The sequence below is a fragment of the Halichondria panicea genome, chromosome 3 (genome assembly GCF_963675165.1).
Source record: "Halichondria panicea chromosome 3, odHalPani1.1, whole genome shotgun sequence".
NCBI lineage: Eukaryota > Metazoa > Porifera > Demospongiae > Suberitida > Halichondriidae > Halichondria > Halichondria panicea.
In genome coordinates, this window is record NC_087379.1 from 1221137 (window position 1) to 1238925 (window position 17789).

Below are 17789 nucleotides of genomic sequence, written 5' to 3' on the forward strand. Positions count from 1 at the left end.
GGACGAGGCTAGCACCTCCTCTTCTCTTCTACTTTTTAAATATTCAACTGTCAAAGCAGCCTAAAGAAGCTACCTAATCAGTATGAGCTTGCAAGAAGACACACAGAGAGCAGTGTCCACGCTAGGGCTGAGTGGCATCCCTGAGGAGTGGGTAGACAAAGTGTGGGAGGACAACTTCTGTGAGAGTATTGAGCTTCCCTCTGACCAGATGCTCCTCCTCAATAGTGATGCTTGGAGGAGTCTGGCCCGCGCATGTGCACAGTGGAGGACCAGGGGAACTGGAGACACTGACAGTGACACAGATCAAGGTCCATATGCGATTGCAGCTGGTTGTAATAATTATGACATTTGAATAATGACGGCTGCCGTTATAGCTACATGTAGAAGTAAATGACCCCTTTGACTGATTACTAACGTTCGTAGCAATCATTTACCCCTCTTTCATTTGCATGTAGTTGCAGGATTTTGGACGACCCTGGTGGAAGAGGGAGTGACGTATCGTTCTCTGCTGGGGGTCCTCTTTGGCCTCCTGGAGAGAAACAAAACGGTATATTGCATATAACTACCATGTGTGTGCATGAACTCCTGCTACTACATAATAATGTAGCTACAACTAGCTGTATGCGTGAATGCTTGTGTTGTGTTGTACGCTTGGTCTAACAGAAAGTATCTGCCGATTATTAATCGCAAACCAAACTCGAGTGTATGTTTCATAATTGTGTGTGAGTGGAGATAATTGATCACTATGGGATAGCTTATAGCACACAACACTTCATTAATGCTCTCCCCCCCCCCCCCCAGGAGCCTAGTGACCGAGTGTGTGCCGTGTGTGCGGCCCTGGTCTACCTCTCACTACTGCAGCTGCCTGGCAGTGGAGCATTCAAGATATTCCATCCCATGCTATTCCAGAAGACACTGGACACGTTCTACCTCTATCCTGACACTACTGTCACAGGTACCAAGAGTATTTATATTACAGCCCATTTTAAGATCTTTCTTTACCTCTTTGGCTTATGCATGCTATAGGAACTTACTGAATATTACAGTAGGCTAGGCTACAGTTGATTTACTAGTAAGAAAAATATGCGAATCAATTGTACTAAGTTGCAGGCAGTTTGTAACTGTGTTGCTGTACTGGTATTACTCACTGTATTATGTATTGACCATGGTTGTATTTCCCCCCCTCCCCTTTTCCAGCCGTTAAAAGTGCCAAGGTGAGTGGGCGTGGTCGGAAGAGAAAAAGAGCATGTGATGAGAATGGAGAGAGGCCAGAGGTCATTGCCGGGGGAGAGGAACAAGTCAGAGAACTGCTGACTCAGCTCATCACGGTAACAATTGTGCACAGGTTATGAGAAAAAATTAATTGTGCTCGAGAAAATTGATCCACATGGCTTTGATAATTATGATCCCAAATACAAGTTGTCGTTTTGAGATATGAGAATTCAGTACAAGTTTTCATTTTTTAGTCCCTTCCCCACTTGCACAGGACCTCCATTGCTACCTGGAGGACCACCCCCTCTCTGAGCACGAGGCTTGTCGCTATCACCTCATCCAGGTCTTGGTTCGTATGACTCGTGCCGATGCCCCCACACGCTCCACACTCACCAAGCACACCCTCACATCCGCCCCCGACGAGGTCCCGGTCAGTGTATGGGCGTGGCACTGTCTGACCACCCTCTGTCAGTCCAAACACGGATCAGTGGAGAAGGTTGTCAGTGAGGTGAGTCTAAATAGCACCTGCTAACCTTTGAGGGCCTGTAGCTTGTGTTTGGAAAGGCAAAAAAATTAAATATGTATTTTGTTCCAAGAGAGGTCTATCACATGGTTAGATTTTCAGTTCAAATGTCCTCATTCACAAGATAATGGCTTGTGAATACATTGATTTTATACATGTATGCATGTAATTGATTTTGTGGATTGATAAATTATGCTACATGTAATCTTAAAATGCATTTACCAGCAGCCTGTGTGTTCTTCCCTGTGTGTAGGTGTTCCGTCAGGTCCTGCCAAGTGTGCTGATGATGACAAGAGAGGGTGGGGTCACGACCTCTAGTCCCCTCCCCTCACACCTCACTGCAGCCTCAGGGGACGCACTCACTTTTATATGGTGAGTGAGAGTTACGCCCCAGACACTGTTCAGAGATAGTCTGCTTATACATGTGTATACAAGCCATGATGTACAACACTTGTGTATACACAGCGGTTGAACAGTAGAGCAAATAATTACGAAGATTATTCTAGCTGCATGTACATGAAGCATGGTATGGCCATCTACAAAGTTAAGTACCCTTGCTGATTTTTTCACTGCAGCCATCTCAGTGCTGTGTATGGTGCTGGTGTGTGTGGCCCTCTCAAGAACTTGGTTCAGCACATCTGTACCAAGACTCCGGACAGAGCAGAGTATAGGAGCAAGCTAGCCAGTGTGAGCTCTGCGTGTGTGTTACATGTAGTTCTGAATATTAGTATAGTGGGCCAGTATGTAATGTACATGTGGAGGTTTTCTTGTTTATGGCTTACCATCCACAACACCAGTTGAGGCTATGTTTCTTTGACAAATAATTTATGTCGATCATAATACTGAAGTTCTCTAGTCTATCAATTAACATGACACTCCCCCCCTCAGGCCGTGTGTCGTCTGCTGGGCCTGTTCCCAGACAGAGATTACTCACAGCTGCTGGACTGGGTCTACAAGCTCTCACGAAACACCAAGACCAGTTACAGAGTCTTCATGCTTGACCTGGTCGGGGAGATTGTGGAGAAACCGCTCAGGAAACCAAGTGCGTTTCATTGTAATTATTGCCTTCAAAACAGTCATAGCAAATGTAATGTACTTACATGTGTAAGACAGTACCTGTACTAGACATACTGTACATACACAGGGATATGCATGCCCACACTGGTCGGTGGTGGTCGGAGCCACCTTCTAAGTCTAGTTTACCAGCACGTTTGGCTATAAAGAAGACAAATTTGTGTGAATTGAGATTGAGGATTGAGCACTTGAAGAAAATTCTGTACTGTGTGTACCAATGTAAAGTACGTTTCGAGTGTCAACCCATACTGTGCTGACCTGGTGTGTATTGTATGCAGGTGATGGTTTGGAGGGTGAGGAGGAGTACCGACTGACTCACGGCTTCCTCGTCAGAACCATTCTCTCACGTTGCTCAGACAAGGCTCCGAGGTCAGCCATAGAGCTAGCAGAGTCAGCCATAGAGCTGGAGTCAGCCATAGAGCTGGAGTCAGCCATAGAGCTGGAGTCAGCCATAGAGCTGGAGTCAGCCATAGAGCTGGAGTCAGCCATAGAGCTGCTTACACGTATACATGTAGTTGTATGGTATTTATCGTTAGTGTGTATGGGGCAGCACTATGGTTTTTGAAGTCTGTTTCTAGGGGACATTTTTGACCTCATTTTGGCTAAATACTAACTATCATAGTATTTTAGGTGCGTTGCAAAATTTGTGGATTGAGTATGCCGTTTGATAGATCTTCTTCTAAGCTTTCAGAAAACCATACAACCGAATCACCAGAATATAAATTATGGCATGTCAAAGATTCTAATGGCGTAGGGGGGTGGGGTAGTGAAATTAGATCATGAATCAGAACAAGTTATGACATCTCAAAGAAGTGCTTCACTTAATTGTACTCCCCCTACAGTGTGTGTGGTCGAGGGCTGTCTTGTCTGGCATCAGCAGCTGGCAGTAGTTCCCAGGAGGTGGTGGAGGCCGTGAGGAGAACTGTCCAATCACGTACAGTCATGGATCCTCTTCTGGCCACACCCAACAGTACGTCACATGACATGATAATGATAGAAAGTACTTTGTTTGTGTTGCTACTTTTGCAATATTTTTTGTCACCTAAAGTACCGGGGGGATTTCCCGGACGGAAGTACATGTAGTAAAAGCAAGCATGAATCTCAGTGTGCAAATTTAATTATCAATGCTTATTCGCACAGGTTCCAACGAGAGTGTTGTCGTGGCGATGGTGCGTCGACGGACGACCCATGACAAGGTTGGTGTGAGGAAGTCAGCTGTGCAAGCTTTGGAAGCCCTCATCAGGATGGAGCCAGGCACCAACAAGGAGGTACAAGTACAACTACATGTACATGTATACTAGCTGTATCTCTATTTTGTAGCAACGTACAGCCTTACTTTTTTAAGGGCTGCATTTGTGATTAGTTGTCTATAGACTCCCTCGCTTGCGCTTTTTAGTACTTTTCCCCCGGCCAATCCTAGTAATTTTTACATATTGCTTGCAAATGTGTTTTTTGGAAATAATTATTAGTATCTGATTTGAGTTGTCATAATTATACTTCCAATGCACAGGACCTTGAGGCTCTTCATGCGCGGTGTCTAGACCCTGCCCTCTCTGTACGTAAGCAAGCTCTGGCCTCCCTCACAACACTGCTCCTGGAGAGGCAGGACACCACTCTCATACACAGGTACGGGGGACAGGGAACAGGGGGGAGTCTATCTGGTGTATGCGTGTTGACTCTATTCTGGTGATGCATGTTCATGTGCGTACTTCCATAACTAAACTAGTGCCTGGATGAATGCACCAGCTGTGATCTCAGACATTGTAATACTGTACAATGTACACGTGTTGTACTGCTGTGAGTATACACATTCAGCCATTTATATTAAGTACATATACATGTATATGAAGCACTGGTTTAGACGTCTTGCCCCCCTCTCTCCTCCAGTTACTGGTTGGATGGTGTGCTCCCGATGGTCCTGGACAGGGAGGTCGGAGCACAGGAGAAGTGTCTGCAGTTACTGGAGGAGTTACTGCTCGCCAATATCACCAACATCAACAAGTGAGGGCGGCTAATTAACGAGGACATTAGCTAATGTACTGAGGGTATACCGTATCACTAGAATAATGAAAATCAGCAGAAAAATGATCACTTTGCAATCTAACTGTTTGCAGAATGGCAAGGATCTTGCTATATATTTGCAAATCGATCAAAATTCGCATTCGTTTGATGCTCACAAAACATTCTAGTAATACAGTAGTCAGTAATTTATCACTCTGCACAGGTCTACAAGCCCTGCCCACTTGTTTGTATGGCACCTGCTGGGTCTGATAGCATCAGGGGACCACCTGGACTGGAGACGTTATCTGTGTCGTGCCCTGGAGCATTGGTCGAGAGCGGGGAAGCTGACGGAGAAACTAGTGGCCGACGTCTGCTCTCACACACGCCACAGCGATAGGGGACATGTGGAGGTGGGCCTGTGTGTGTTTTGAATGGGCGGGTCTGTGTGTGTGTGTGTGTGGAGGGGATGTTTGGGTCTGTGTGTGTGGAGTGGGTGGATCTGTGTGTGTGGAGGGGGTGCTCCAAGGTTTAAAAAAATGGCAAGTCAACTTAGAGTCCTCTCTGCCTTACTACTTCCACTTTTGGAAGACTCACAAAACCTGTACAGTTTGAATTTTTTTTTTCAGAGAATTGTCTAGTTTTGTTGAACTCACATTTCAGAATGGGAAATTCACATCCTACATGTACATGTACATACATGTACTGTATACACACTGTATGCTATAGGCTAGCTGGATGCTGCTGGCTGGAGTGTCAGAGTTCTCCTCTGCTGTGGATGCTGGGTTCATACTAGACAATTGGAAACGTCGAAACTCATTTATTGCCACGGATACAGGCAGCTCATTGGTCCAATTGCTGGTTGTCATCGGTAACCAAGCCAGACATCTGGGGAAGATTGCCATGGGGGATGTTAAAGGTTGGTGTACGCGTCACTCATTTACATAATGTGTAAGACGTGCACTGTATCTTTGTTTTAAAGCCACATTGTAAAATACAGTACATACCTGTATTATGTGTACCAGTGATTTACATGTACCCATCAACTTATAAAGATCTGAGACTATGCTATAGGAATTGCACTGTACTTTTGATTTAGACAGTCCTATGCAGTGCACATGCATGTATACGTACATGTAGTACGTATGTACATGTATGTAGTCATGTGATTTTGAACCCATCCTTGTTGTGTTTTCGTATTGCTACTTGAAACTAATGTACCTGTGTTGCATCTACTACCCCCCCCATCACACAGAGGACCTGGTTATGTTGCTGGGAGGGTTCAAGTTGACACCTCCTGTGATCCAGGCAACCATGCACACTCTCTGTAAGATATGCACTGCCCTCACCACCAAGAAACAGAACCAGGTACACAGCTGCTGGGCCTAGCTGCAGTACTTCAATTTGTTCTGCAACCATTTTTCATGCAAATCGTTACTGCACTACACTCTAGTGAAGGGTCATGATGCTTCTCATTACCTTGCCTTGAGCTCGTACAACTTCTCTTACACAGCTAGTGTACATACTGTACTAGCCTCGTTCCCAGGCCTAAAATAACGCTACATGTAGGTCGACAAACTAGCGCTGGGAATGAGGCTAATACTGTACACGTTTTTATTAGATACATGTAGCTACATGTACATTGTGTTAAGAATATCCATTGAACTACGTGTACGTGTCCCCTACAATTACACGGTGTATGAATACACTATTCTAGTAGTAGTAATAAGTATGTCCTCCCCCCTCTCTCTCAGTCTACCCTGAATGCGTGGTGTCTGCCTCTCCTCCACCGCTGCGAGGACTACCTCTCCACGCTGGTACGACAGCACAGGGACACACCCACCGGAGCAAGCACTAATCTGAGTGACAAATCAGAGCAGGAGGCTATCCGCTACCTCTTCACACTCGGGGAAGTGGCTCATGTGAGTCTGTCAGCACTTGTACCACTCCATAATATTAGGACAGTACATTGTTACTATAATTATCGTATATACATGTAGCGGGTTATTTTCGTATGGTGTAAATGTTCAGAGCATCGTTATCTTAAAATTGAAATCGTTCTGGCACAATAGGTTCAACGTCACTATCCGAGATATACGAATATTAATATTTAAAATACGAAATATTTAAACGGGTAGTTCATACGAAAATGTGTGTGCTGTATGTAGTGACCATGTACATGTGCCTTGTGGTTAGGGATTTCCCCCTCCCTACACACAGGCATGCCCTGAGCACACCTCTCACCATGTTGGTCGTCTGGTGCAGTCCATCCTGTTAGCCTCCTCTGATCTGACTGGGGGTGAGAGGTCAGAGGTCGATAGTGACGGGTTGTCAGGACTGGCAGGATTGAAGTTCTCTCCCACTCTCAGAGGACACACCTACCTCACACTAGGTATAGCTGTGTGTGTGTGGTGTGTGGGTGTGGGGTGTGCAGATGTTTGTGTGTGGGTGGGTATGTGTGTGCGGGGATGGTGTGTGGTATTAGCTAGCTTGCTTTGTGTATGTATTTAAAATGTTGTAACAAAAGACTAGAGTGGACAGCATACGTAGGTTTGCTCTCTATGGAAAGTACTGTGTATACAGGCATAATTATAATAATTATTGTATTCGTTAAATTTGCATAACATGACATGCAACATGGCTCCTGTACAATGTGTGCATGCAGTACCTTAAAAATAGTGATATTAGTAACCTCCTTTTCCTTTTAACTGCAGGGAAGCTGTGTTTGCATAATGAGGAGCTAACTAAGCAGAGTGTTGTCCAGATGGCACAGGAGCTGGAGACCACACCACACCAAACCATTCGCAACAACCTCATCATCATTCTGTGTGACCTCACTGTCCGTTACTCTGCTAAGGTGGATCCCTATATTGACACCATCTCGGCTTGTCTCAAGGACCCATCACTGGTGAGGATCAACTAGAGCTTTGAGCTACTCTAACTCTTGAGTATGGGTGGGTTGTCCAATATAACGGTAGCTCTTTGATAATTATGGTACAGTATGTGTAGATCAACGATCGCTTTTAAGACCAAATGCCATGGTGTCATACAGGGGGGGGGAAGGGGGGATATCCCCCCCTAGCTCCAATTTCCCCCACCTTTTTTTACATTCAGGTACTAGTTGTGTCCATAGCTGGCAATTTTACATACTATAACAGGGTATTGAAATAACAGTTGATCTTTTTTTTAGCAAAATGTTCTCTTACTCCCCCCCTCTACTTCAAAATCCTGTATGACACCCTGAAAGCGTATAAGACATTTTACTACTACTGTACATACATGTAGTGTGGGTTGTCCAATTGCACGATTCATATAGTACATGTAGTACATGTAGGTAGTGCGGTATAAAGTTATGGTGTGTGTACATCAACGACCTCGTTCAGGACTTGGGAAAACCTTTGAGAGAGTTGCTCTAATTATTTTGGAGGTTATTTTGGAGGATTGTCAATAATCCCCATATAAAAGGATGATTTCCGTAGCTATTTGTTAGCTGTATAGGATGGTGTGTTTTAATTGATAAAACCCCATCATTATTTGTCTGATTCCCCCCCTCCTCTCCCAGATGGTACGTCGCCAGACTCTCACTCTACTGGCCTGTCTACTACAAGAAGACTATGTCAAATGGCGAGGGTCGCTCTTCTTTCGTTTTGTGAGCAGTTTGGTCGACCCTGAGCTGAAGAGGTTCGGAGAGTTCTGTCTAGTCCACCTCCTCCTGGCCAGACATCCCACCATGTTTTATCAGCACTTCATTGAGTGTGTCTTCCACTTCAATGGCTACGAGAAACATAAGAGTGAGAGGAGATACATGTACAATGTGGTGTGTGTGTGTCCTTCCCCCCACTCTCCCTCCAGAGGGGGGAGGTGGGTGGTAGAGTGCATGTACTGTATTACTAGAATGTTTTGGGAGCATCAAAAAATATTTGCGAACTTTGCAAGGGTTGATCAATTCGGAACACAAAAATCTGCAAATTAAACTACTAGTAAATACACACGATCCTTGCCAGAACGCAATAGGTAGATCGCAAAGGATCAAATTTTCTGCTGATTTGGCTCATTCGCAAAGGTTTTCACCCGCAAAATATTCTAGTAATAGGGTACATGTATGTGATCTGGTAAATAATAGGTTGTAATATCTCGCGTGAGATGGATCCTTAGTGAATACAGAGTCCCACCGACGTAATAATTATGTTGCTACATACAGTGCATTGCAGTGATGACAGTGATGCCTAGTGGTACAGGCTGCCGTAGCTACACTGTATATGCCATGTATACTGATCAGTCTATGTGCATGTATGTACATGTGTACATTATGATTATCGCCATCATAATGTGTGGGTGCATGTTTCTGTGTGTACACTGTATGCTTCTGATGCTTTGTGGTCAGTGATTGATGTACCACTTCTGAGAATTGTTTATAGCATTAAGAATATAGTATTGAGAAGCAGCAGTCTGTAATAGTTTTCCAAAATCAATTTAGAAGGTGTAAGCATTTTATTTCCTTTTTGAAACAGGAAATAACTTCATTAAACGATTTGCATGACCACAAGTAGGAAAGATGACCATCAATGACAGCTGCAGTATATATTCTTGGAAGTCTCTTCTTGGAAAATTAAGCTGTTTAAAATGTGATTCGTTTCATTGCCTTTATCTTGTAATTGTGGTTCCAACATGCCTACAGAGGCCTGCCGATGACTGTGTGGCGAGACACTGTTCTGGGAATAGCTGTTCTTGGAAGAGTATAGCGGTTTAGCTGTACACACATTATAGTTCGAGTGCACATGTACTGTATACACATGCAGTATTGGTTAACTGATGACGTCTTGTGTACACGTGTCTAGAGAAACCAGCAAGTGTTGATATGCTCTAGCTATAAAAGAGTCCTCTCTTCGTCACCAAATCATTCCAATCTCGAAGACCGATTATCAACGAATAGAACAACTCTCTGAATTCAAGAAATCTCTCTCTAAACTCCTCAATTCCCAAACAGCCATGTCTGGACTGCTCAACATGCTCCTTCTACTGAGTTCCCTCCTCTCTCTGGGCCTGGCCCAGGACAGCTGCAACTGCTCTGCCGGGCTGGAAGATCTGCAAGTGATTCAAGATAATGTGATGAAGCTGAAAGACGACCTTGAGGCTGTGGCGGCCCTCATTCAATGCCCTGGTGAGTTAATTGCTCTGTGTGTGTGTGTGTGTGTGTGTGTGCGTGCGTCACTTAAAACTATGCAGTATAGTACGAAGTGTATAATTATGTGATGTACATGTATACATAATAATCATGCTTGTTTAATGCTTTTGTACATGTTGTTTGACAAGTTATGCTGCACATGTATACACACAGTAACTTCATGCATATCTTTATTCCCTCCAGACACCACCAGCCCACCACCTCTTGGCTCACAGGAAAACCCCGCCCAGTCCTGCGCTGATATCCCCTCCACACAACAGGACGGCATGTATTACGTGACTAACTCCACCAACTCTAGCGTAGAGGTCTACTGTGATACAGATAGGAGTCAGTGTAGCTGCAATACTGGAGGGTTTATGAGGGTGGCCGATTTCCACGCATCTACTGATGACTGCCCTGATGGGTTTCAACTCTTGGAGAGGAACTCTGCCCCCACTCGATTGTGTAGAAGAAACAGTAATACACCGGTTTGCAGATCTGTGATCTACCCAACGCATGGTGTCGAGTATTCTCGTGTGTGTGGTCGTATCATTGGATATCAATGGGGCAAACCCAATGCATTTGATACGAGCGTGACAGCGTCCATCGACGAGGATTACCTTGACGGTTTTAGCTTGACACATGGTTCTTCTCCAAGGAGTCACATTTGGTCTTTTGCTGCTTCAACGCAAGATAACGCTGGACTAAATTCTGGATGTCCTTGCACTACAAACTCTGTAAATTATCCGTCTTTTGTGGGTGAAGATTATTTCTGTGAGAGTGGAAGAGATGTTGGTGGCCAGGTAGACGACAGTGATGCCAACCAGCCATTTCAGCATCACCATGATGCACTCTGGAATGGTAGCGGGTGTAGTGGTATTGCCACGTCATGTTGCGATCGTGGCTCCGTGTTTTGCAAGACCTTCACCACGCCCACTACAGACGATATCGAGTTGAGGCTTTGTCTGGACGACCCACAAAGCAACAATGATAATGCTGAAGACATTCGACTTGAGCGTGTGGAGATCTATGTTCAGTAGCTAGTGGCGAGAAACAGAGTCATGGAACAAAAGTAGAATTCACATAGTTTAGGAACTTTTGAGCTGAACATATATTATACTAGTAGTAGGAAGGAACATTTTGCGTACTTTGATCTCTGAGCCACTTCTGTAAATGAATGAAAAATTTGTTAATCATGAAAGTTTGCAACTGTACATGTGCCATACTGCACTACATGTAGACCACCTTGGCTGTAGTGTACGTACCAGTTTAGTTAACGGGTGAGTATTAGTGTGCCCAATGTCACTGTAACACAGCCAATTCTGTACTATGTTGTGTTCTAGCCACACCCTCTCCCAGTAGTGTACTGTGTTGTGTTCTAACCACACCCTCTCCCAGTAGTGTACTGTGTTGTGTTCTAACCACACCCTCTCCCTGTAGTGTACTGTGTTGTGTTCTAACCACACCCTCTCCCTGTAGTGTACTGTGTTGTGTTCTAGCCACACCCCTCTCCCTGTAGTGTACTGTGTTGTGTTCTAACCACACCCTCTCCCTGTAGTGTACTGTGTTGTGTTCTAGCCACACCCTCTCCCTGTAGTGTACTGTGTTGTGTTCTAGCCACACCCCTCTCTTTCTACAGTGTACAATCGTTTCAAACAGAGCCAACGAGAGAAGGAGTTGTTTAGTCTGAGTGGGACTGGCCACGCCCACAAGAGACTCACCATTTACACCTTTTTACTCTCTCACATGGCTGATGAGCATCGCCTCCATCTGATTGGACGACTGTGTCAGGTGATTATTAGGTGGTGAATGTATTTCTTTTTGAATTTTTCCACTAGGGGCTCATAGTGTGTGCTCTCTAAGTTATGTCCATTTAAACGGAAGTACTAGTACTGTCTATTTCTTCATGTCACTTGTGTGTGGTATATATAACCTGTGCGTGTGTGTAGGAGGTGCTGGGTGGTCTTGTTGATGGAGCAATCCCATTGGACAATGACAGTGTGGGTGTGGTCAAGGACACTCTGGCAATCCTCGCATGCAAGGAGATCAAGCTATCATCTCTAAGACGGTGCCTCTCAATCATTACCTATAGAGATGAGCATCCGTCTTAGTGTTGATGGCACGTGTTAGAGTGTATCTAACCTTCATAATTATTATTACATTGCAGTGGGTAACTAGATGTAAATTTTTTTCTAGTAAAGATGGGCCAAACTCAGTGTGCTGCATGACTCGGTGGCTTGGTGGGGTCTAGGCGCCATGTTTCTAGTGATGGATATACATGTAGTAGACCATGCCGCAGCCTTACCCAACCTAGTGCACTGACATCACCAGCCTGTACATTTGGTAATACAACCACCAAATTATGTGCACATGTGTTAATGTGAACTTCGTACATAACTTATGTGAACTCACATGTATGTAACTCTAGAGGGTGCAGCTAATGCAGCATGGTTTGTGTATGCCTTGTCTAGAACTCTTTGTTGCCTCCCTGCCTAGGAATGTTGGTGAGGAGTTGGCCGAGGAGGGAGACAAAGTGGGAGCAGCTGTAGCCACCGCACAGACCAAGTTTATATCACAGGTTCAGAATCAGCGTTATTACATAAAATAATATTCATCAGTGTATTCACAGCAAGCCCCTCAGAGTGTATCATAAAGCTCTAACGTTAGTCACAGTTCTCCAGAAGTATTACATGTAGCTAAGATGATTTCTGCACACTTACATTAAAACTCTTCAAAAAATTAGCTAGGGTCACCCCAGTTTACACTTCCGTACAGATTAACTGCTAATGATATCCCTGTACATTTGCCCCCCCCCCCCCCCCACTAAGCGTCCAGTATCACTCTTTGTAAACAAAACCTGTCCCCTCCACTGTCTGCAGATTGTCAAGAGGAATGTGATAGAGAACCTTGTTCCCGTGGTGATAGCGACCAAACACCTACTGGAACGGAACCACTCCCCCCTCCTCAAGGACATGCTGGCTTATCTCAAGGAGCTCATGCAAGTACATATCGTGTACAGTTTATATTATAGTGTACCTATGTTGCAGTGTTAGCGACCCACGCTGCATTATCCATAGACAATAGAGAGTTGTGCCTTCTAATCTGGCATAATATCTTCTTCTCATCAGTCATTGGACCTCTTTATAAACCATGCATACAGTACTTCCTTTTTTGCTTTAGTATATCCTTACATGCATATTTGATAATCCAGGAAGAATCCTAATAACGGGTATAGTCACATCTCTATCTCAGGCAGGGTTTTCTACTAGATTTTTAGCTCAGAGGGGAAATTTTACAAGAGGGTCCAGGGGTCCTCCCGGAAAATTTGTGTGCTTTAAACCATTAAGGAGAAAAGTTTTGTTATGGCATCATACATGTATTTTCAAATTTCTAGGGGCCGGGGAACTATATCTGTCAGGTGTTGATATAAGTACAATGTATGTGCAAAATGTATATGTTGTGACATTTAATTGTTATCTCTGGAGGGTCCATTGTCCACTTGATATTTTGATTTACTCAAAACAGTTCTTACCCCCCACCCCCTCTCCCCTGCACAGGACTATCGTCACGAGATCAGCGAGGTGCTGGCCTGTGACAAACAGCTGGCTGAGGAGATTGAGTTCGACCTCAAGCGCTATGAGGAGGAACAAAGAAAGACAGTGAAGACTCCAGCTGTCGTTACCCCTCATGCTCAAATGGTACTATAAAACTTCTTTTTTTATTCTCTTTAAAGTTTATCTTTTTCTCAGAGCTCTCCCTTGTTTTCTCCTACTGTTGTGGGTGGGGAAGTTGCCACGGTAACAGCAACCCCTCCGAAACTTCGGACCCCAGGTAGGAGATCGGCATGGAAACCAAAGACGACACCCACAATGACAGCCAAACTGAAGAGTGAGTTTCCTACAATAATTTTGTACTTCAGGCATTTTTTAAAGCCTTATCATAATTATGCAGCACGCATGTACATGTATGTGTTACTGTACAGTATGTACTTTTGTAAGCGCACTCTCAGTATGATGTAACTGTTCTCATATACATGTATACAGCCCCATTCAAAGTTCACATGGCCATGTCTCCACTGGTCATGACTCAGCGTAAAGCTCCACAGCCTCACAACCACACCACCCCCCGTCACACCAAACACGCCCCCACACACACCCTCATCAAGGACGTCTCCTCTCCTGCTGCCGCTAGAGCCAGAGCTAAGACAGTCAACAACTTTAACGGCAGTGTGAAGAAGCAGTCACACATCCCCCTACAGAGGGCAGTGCTGCTCTCCACAGGTGCTGTGTGTGTATTGTGATAGTTACGAGAGTGTATCAATAGCGTGTGTACGTGTAGTTATGCTTTGTACTCCATAATTATACAACTATGGTGCCTTTAATCACTTACATACATGTATCTTCTTTGATTGGCTCTAACTTGAATTTTTGCTCTCAGGGTAAATTAAATGTAATGTCTTATTTATTATTCGAGTAGTTTCAGTAGCAACCTTTGAGTGCCCAAAAGCTACGTATAGAGGTATCAAACATTATGTACATAATTATAGCGTACAGTGCAAAATGTAGCTCTTGCGGAGAGGGGGGAGGGGAGGTCTTTTGAATTGTTTTGTAGACTACAATTTGTGCCTCCTAATATATTAGTTGTTTTCCTCCTCTCACAGCTTGTAAGAATGTTACTCACAGAGACAATGGATGTGCTCCATTCACTGTGACTGACCCTGACCAGACACAACTACCTGGGAGGTCAGCCAGCACTCCTCATGGTGAGTGGGTGTGTGTTGAGGTGTGTGATGTGTGAGGGGTACAGCACTCCTCATGGTGAGTGGGTGTATGTGAGGTGTGTGATGTGTGAGGGGTACAGTACCCCTCATGGTGAGAGTGTGTATGTGAGGTGTGTGATGTGTGGGGTACAGCACTCCTCATGGTGAGTGGGTGTATGTGAGATGTGTGATGTGTGGGGTACAGCACCCCTCATAGTGAGAGTGTGTACGGTGGGGGTACATGGGGAACTCAGTTCAGTGCAGATGTGCACCATCATCCATATAGATACCAGGTTGTATTTTGGATTTGAGGCTAGTCTTTCAAGTTCATTCTTAGAGTTAGCTCTAACACTGTCACTGTGTATTACTGTGTATGTGTGTGTGCAAAAAGCAATTCCTGCTTCCATAGTGACCACTCTCCATTCCCTCCACTGCAGGTCTCCGTGAGTCCATCTCCTTCAACGTGAGCTCGTTAGTGCCCCCCTCCCCCATACCCCCAAACACCGCCCTCACTAGTTACACACCCTCACAAAACCTGGCCTTCAAATCTGTCAACATGGGTGTCTCCATCAATATCACTAAGGTGGACTTGAGTGGGCAGGGGCACAAGAAGAGGCGTAGTGTGAGGGGTGTGGGTGTGAGGGCGGTAGGGCCAGTGATGAAGCTTCGGAGAGATGTGGACATCTTAATGACATCACCCGACAAAGAGTAAGTTAAATGCACGTATAATTTTGTGTTTGGCTGCATTGAAATGTACAATAGTTAATCTAAATACAGTCTAGAGAGTAGATTACCACAAAATAATGTGCGAGTAGTTGTACTTAATGTTGATTGGAACCTTTCTAAGAAATGGTGATGATACCATGAATGTAGGTGAGCTTATTCATTCACCTACACAATGGTATCAGTATCAGCACCATTTCTTAAAGGTTCCAATCAAAAGATATCAACATATAAGTATAGCTACTCACACATTGGTGGTAATCTACTCTCTCTAAGCTGGATGCACTGTAATAGACGTCAAATAATTTATGTCCTATTTGTTTTCTGCAGGCCCAAGAAACTGAAAAAGTGGAAAGTGAAACTGAAGTAGAGTATAGCTGTAGATAGTACATCAACTGTAAGAGCCAATGTGCATTATAAATATAGTTACTCTTTTGTACTCAATGTTCATTCATAATTATTCTGATGGCTATGACATAACATTGTGAAGTTGAACAATAGGGGGAGTGGCTTGTATATACTATTGCAATGTCAGCACAAAACGATCGACGTACATGTATAATTATACGTACGTACCTTGCAGTGGACAATTTTATAAACCGTTACTGGCCGGCTGGATATGATAGCTATAGATATAGCTATAGGTTAATACTTTATCTACAGCATGATACAGATCTATATATACATGCATGTACAGGGCTGTGTATAGATCTACATTAAAGTGTGTCAGATCATAGATTGAAGAGTTAGATAGAAAGTTAATTGAATTTTGAAGGGGAGGGGCTGCTCAAAGCTGAAACCTGTATCAACAAAGTGAACTCTTTCAACCAGGTCTCACCATTGGTCGTCTCCACACTCAATCGGCCTGCTGGTACTATAATTATATAGGGGAAATGGTGTAACCTCTATGCATATATACATTTGTTTTTCTTTCTAAGAGGAATAACCAACTTCATCAAAAAAACAATTGTGATTACGTGTTAAACTACTCCAAGGTAGAAAAAAAAGAAGGCTTATTAGGCTTTATGGAGGATGTCTATTAATACCAACTTGAGGATGTATCAGTTCTACAACCATGTTACTCCTGGAATCTCACTAAAGACATTATTACCAATGCTTGCCTTCAATTTGTTCCAGGATCCCTACTGTCACATCTCCTAGATGGTTTACCTCTGAGATCAGACACAACCTAAATAAAGTCAAGTCTTTAAGGAAACGTATTGGATCTTCAAGCACACCCTATCTACTCAACAAGCTTGTGGAAATGGAAAATAACTTAACCTCTCAAATGATGGAGGCCAAGAGCACATTCATAACAGGTCTAACTAAAACCTTCAATAAGCAACCGAAGAAGCTATACAGCTATATTAGCAGCTTAAGCGACAATAGACCAAATATGCAATACATCATGTATAAGGGCTGTCCACTCTCTGACATGTCCTCTGCTTTCAATGATTTCTTTAACTCTACCTTCACAACAAGCGATTTTGAGTTACCACCTATTTGGTCCTTATCACCACCTTCAGTACAATTAAAAAATGAATTTACTGCAGAAGATGTTCGTCAAGCTCTCATTGCCTTGAACCCCAATAAGGCTATGGGTTGTGATCAGATTCACCCATTAATCTTGAAGTTATGTGCCAGTCCATTGTCTACCCCTCTTTACAATATATTTCGTACTTCTCTAAATTCAGCTATTCTACCAGACGAATGGAAGGTACACAAAATTTGTCCCATTCCTAAGAAGAAAAATCCTTGTTCTGTTGAAAATTTCAGACCAATATCTTTGTTGTGCATTGTAGGAAAGGTGCTTGAGAGGCTGGTCTATGATAAAATTATAGATTTCATTAAAGGCAAAATCTCTTAATGCCAACATGGATTCTTGAAGAATAGATCTTGCTTATCTCAATTGTTGTGTTCCTATGCTTTTATCCAAGAAGAAATTGAAAATAGCTGTGCTGTTGATGCTGTTTATTTAGATTTTAAAAAAGCTTTTGACTCCGTTGGTCATAATGAGTTACTTTTCAAGCTTTGGAAATTAGGAATAACAGGCCCATTATGGCTTTGGTTCAAGGAATATTTGTCACAGAGAGTTCATTATGTAACAATGGAAAATAAAAGCTCAACTATGTTACCTGTAAAGTCTGGAGTACCACAAGGCAGTATCTTAGGTCCTATACTATTCCTAGTATACATCAATGACTTACCTGACTGTATCCAGAATTCTAAGTGTTTCTTGTTCGCTGATGATACGAAACTGTTGAAATCCTTTAGAGATATACAAGGGACGAAATTCTTATGCAAGATGATTTGAATGCTTTGAGTTTATGGTGTGA

At 43.6% G+C, this 17789-nt stretch overlaps 2 protein-coding genes across 3 annotated transcripts; both read left to right on the top strand.

The window, feature by feature from the left end:
- The first annotated feature begins 1 nt into the window (after position 1).
- LOC135333275 (condensin-2 complex subunit D3-L-like) lies at positions 2-15933 on the top strand. 2 transcript variants are annotated; one of them, XM_064528203.1, is made up of 30 exons: positions 2-308; positions 456-547; positions 802-955; positions 1198-1328; positions 1487-1720; positions 1989-2107; positions 2311-2422; positions 2624-2777; positions 3088-3178; positions 3652-3779; positions 3950-4077; positions 4320-4435; positions 4697-4810; positions 5034-5220; positions 5537-5726; positions 6063-6175; positions 6562-6729; positions 7028-7199; positions 7522-7715; positions 8370-8598; positions 11611-11762; positions 11921-12039; positions 12468-12549; positions 12851-12973; positions 13529-13669; positions 13721-13859; positions 14015-14251; positions 14632-14733; positions 15168-15438; positions 15784-15933. In XM_064528203.1, exons 1-30 carry the CDS (start codon positions 83-85, stop codon positions 15821-15823), a joined length of 4458 nt encoding a protein of 1485 aa, XP_064384273.1. In that variant the 5' UTR covers positions 2-82; the 3' UTR covers positions 15824-15933. The 2 variants fall into 2 exon arrangements, with proteins under 2 accessions (XP_064384273.1, XP_064384274.1); XM_064528204.1 differs by lacking the exons at positions 14015-14251; positions 14632-14733; positions 15168-15438; positions 15784-15933 and having other exon boundaries at positions 12851-12969.
- On the top strand, positions 9690-11172 carry LOC135333334 (uncharacterized). Its single transcript, XM_064528303.1, has 2 exons — positions 9690-9968; positions 10176-11172. Exons 1-2 carry the CDS (start codon positions 9797-9799, stop codon positions 11009-11011), a joined length of 1008 nt encoding a protein of 335 aa, XP_064384373.1. The 5' UTR covers positions 9690-9796; the 3' UTR covers positions 11012-11172.
- Positions 15934-17789: the final 1856 nt, after the last annotated feature.

Bases quoted from the DNA above. Each gene is read 5' to 3' on its own strand.
- LOC135333275 (XM_064528203.1), top strand. From the start codon at position 83: ATGAGCTTGCAAGAAGACACACAGAGAGCAGTGTCCACGCTAGGGCTG. The intron at 2,108-2,310 runs GTGAGTGAGAGT...TTTTCACTGCAG, and splicing joins GACGCACTCACTTTTATATG to CCATCTCAGTGCTGTGTATG. The intron at 14,734-15,167 runs GTGAGTGGGTGT...CCTCCACTGCAG, and splicing joins GTCAGCCAGCACTCCTCATG to GTCTCCGTGAGTCCATCTCC.
- LOC135333334 (XM_064528303.1), top strand. From the start codon at position 9,797: ATGTCTGGACTGCTCAACATGCTCCTTCTACTGAGTTCCCTCCTCTCT. The intron at 9,969-10,175 runs GTGAGTTAATTG...TATTCCCTCCAG, and splicing joins GGCCCTCATTCAATGCCCTG to ACACCACCAGCCCACCACCT.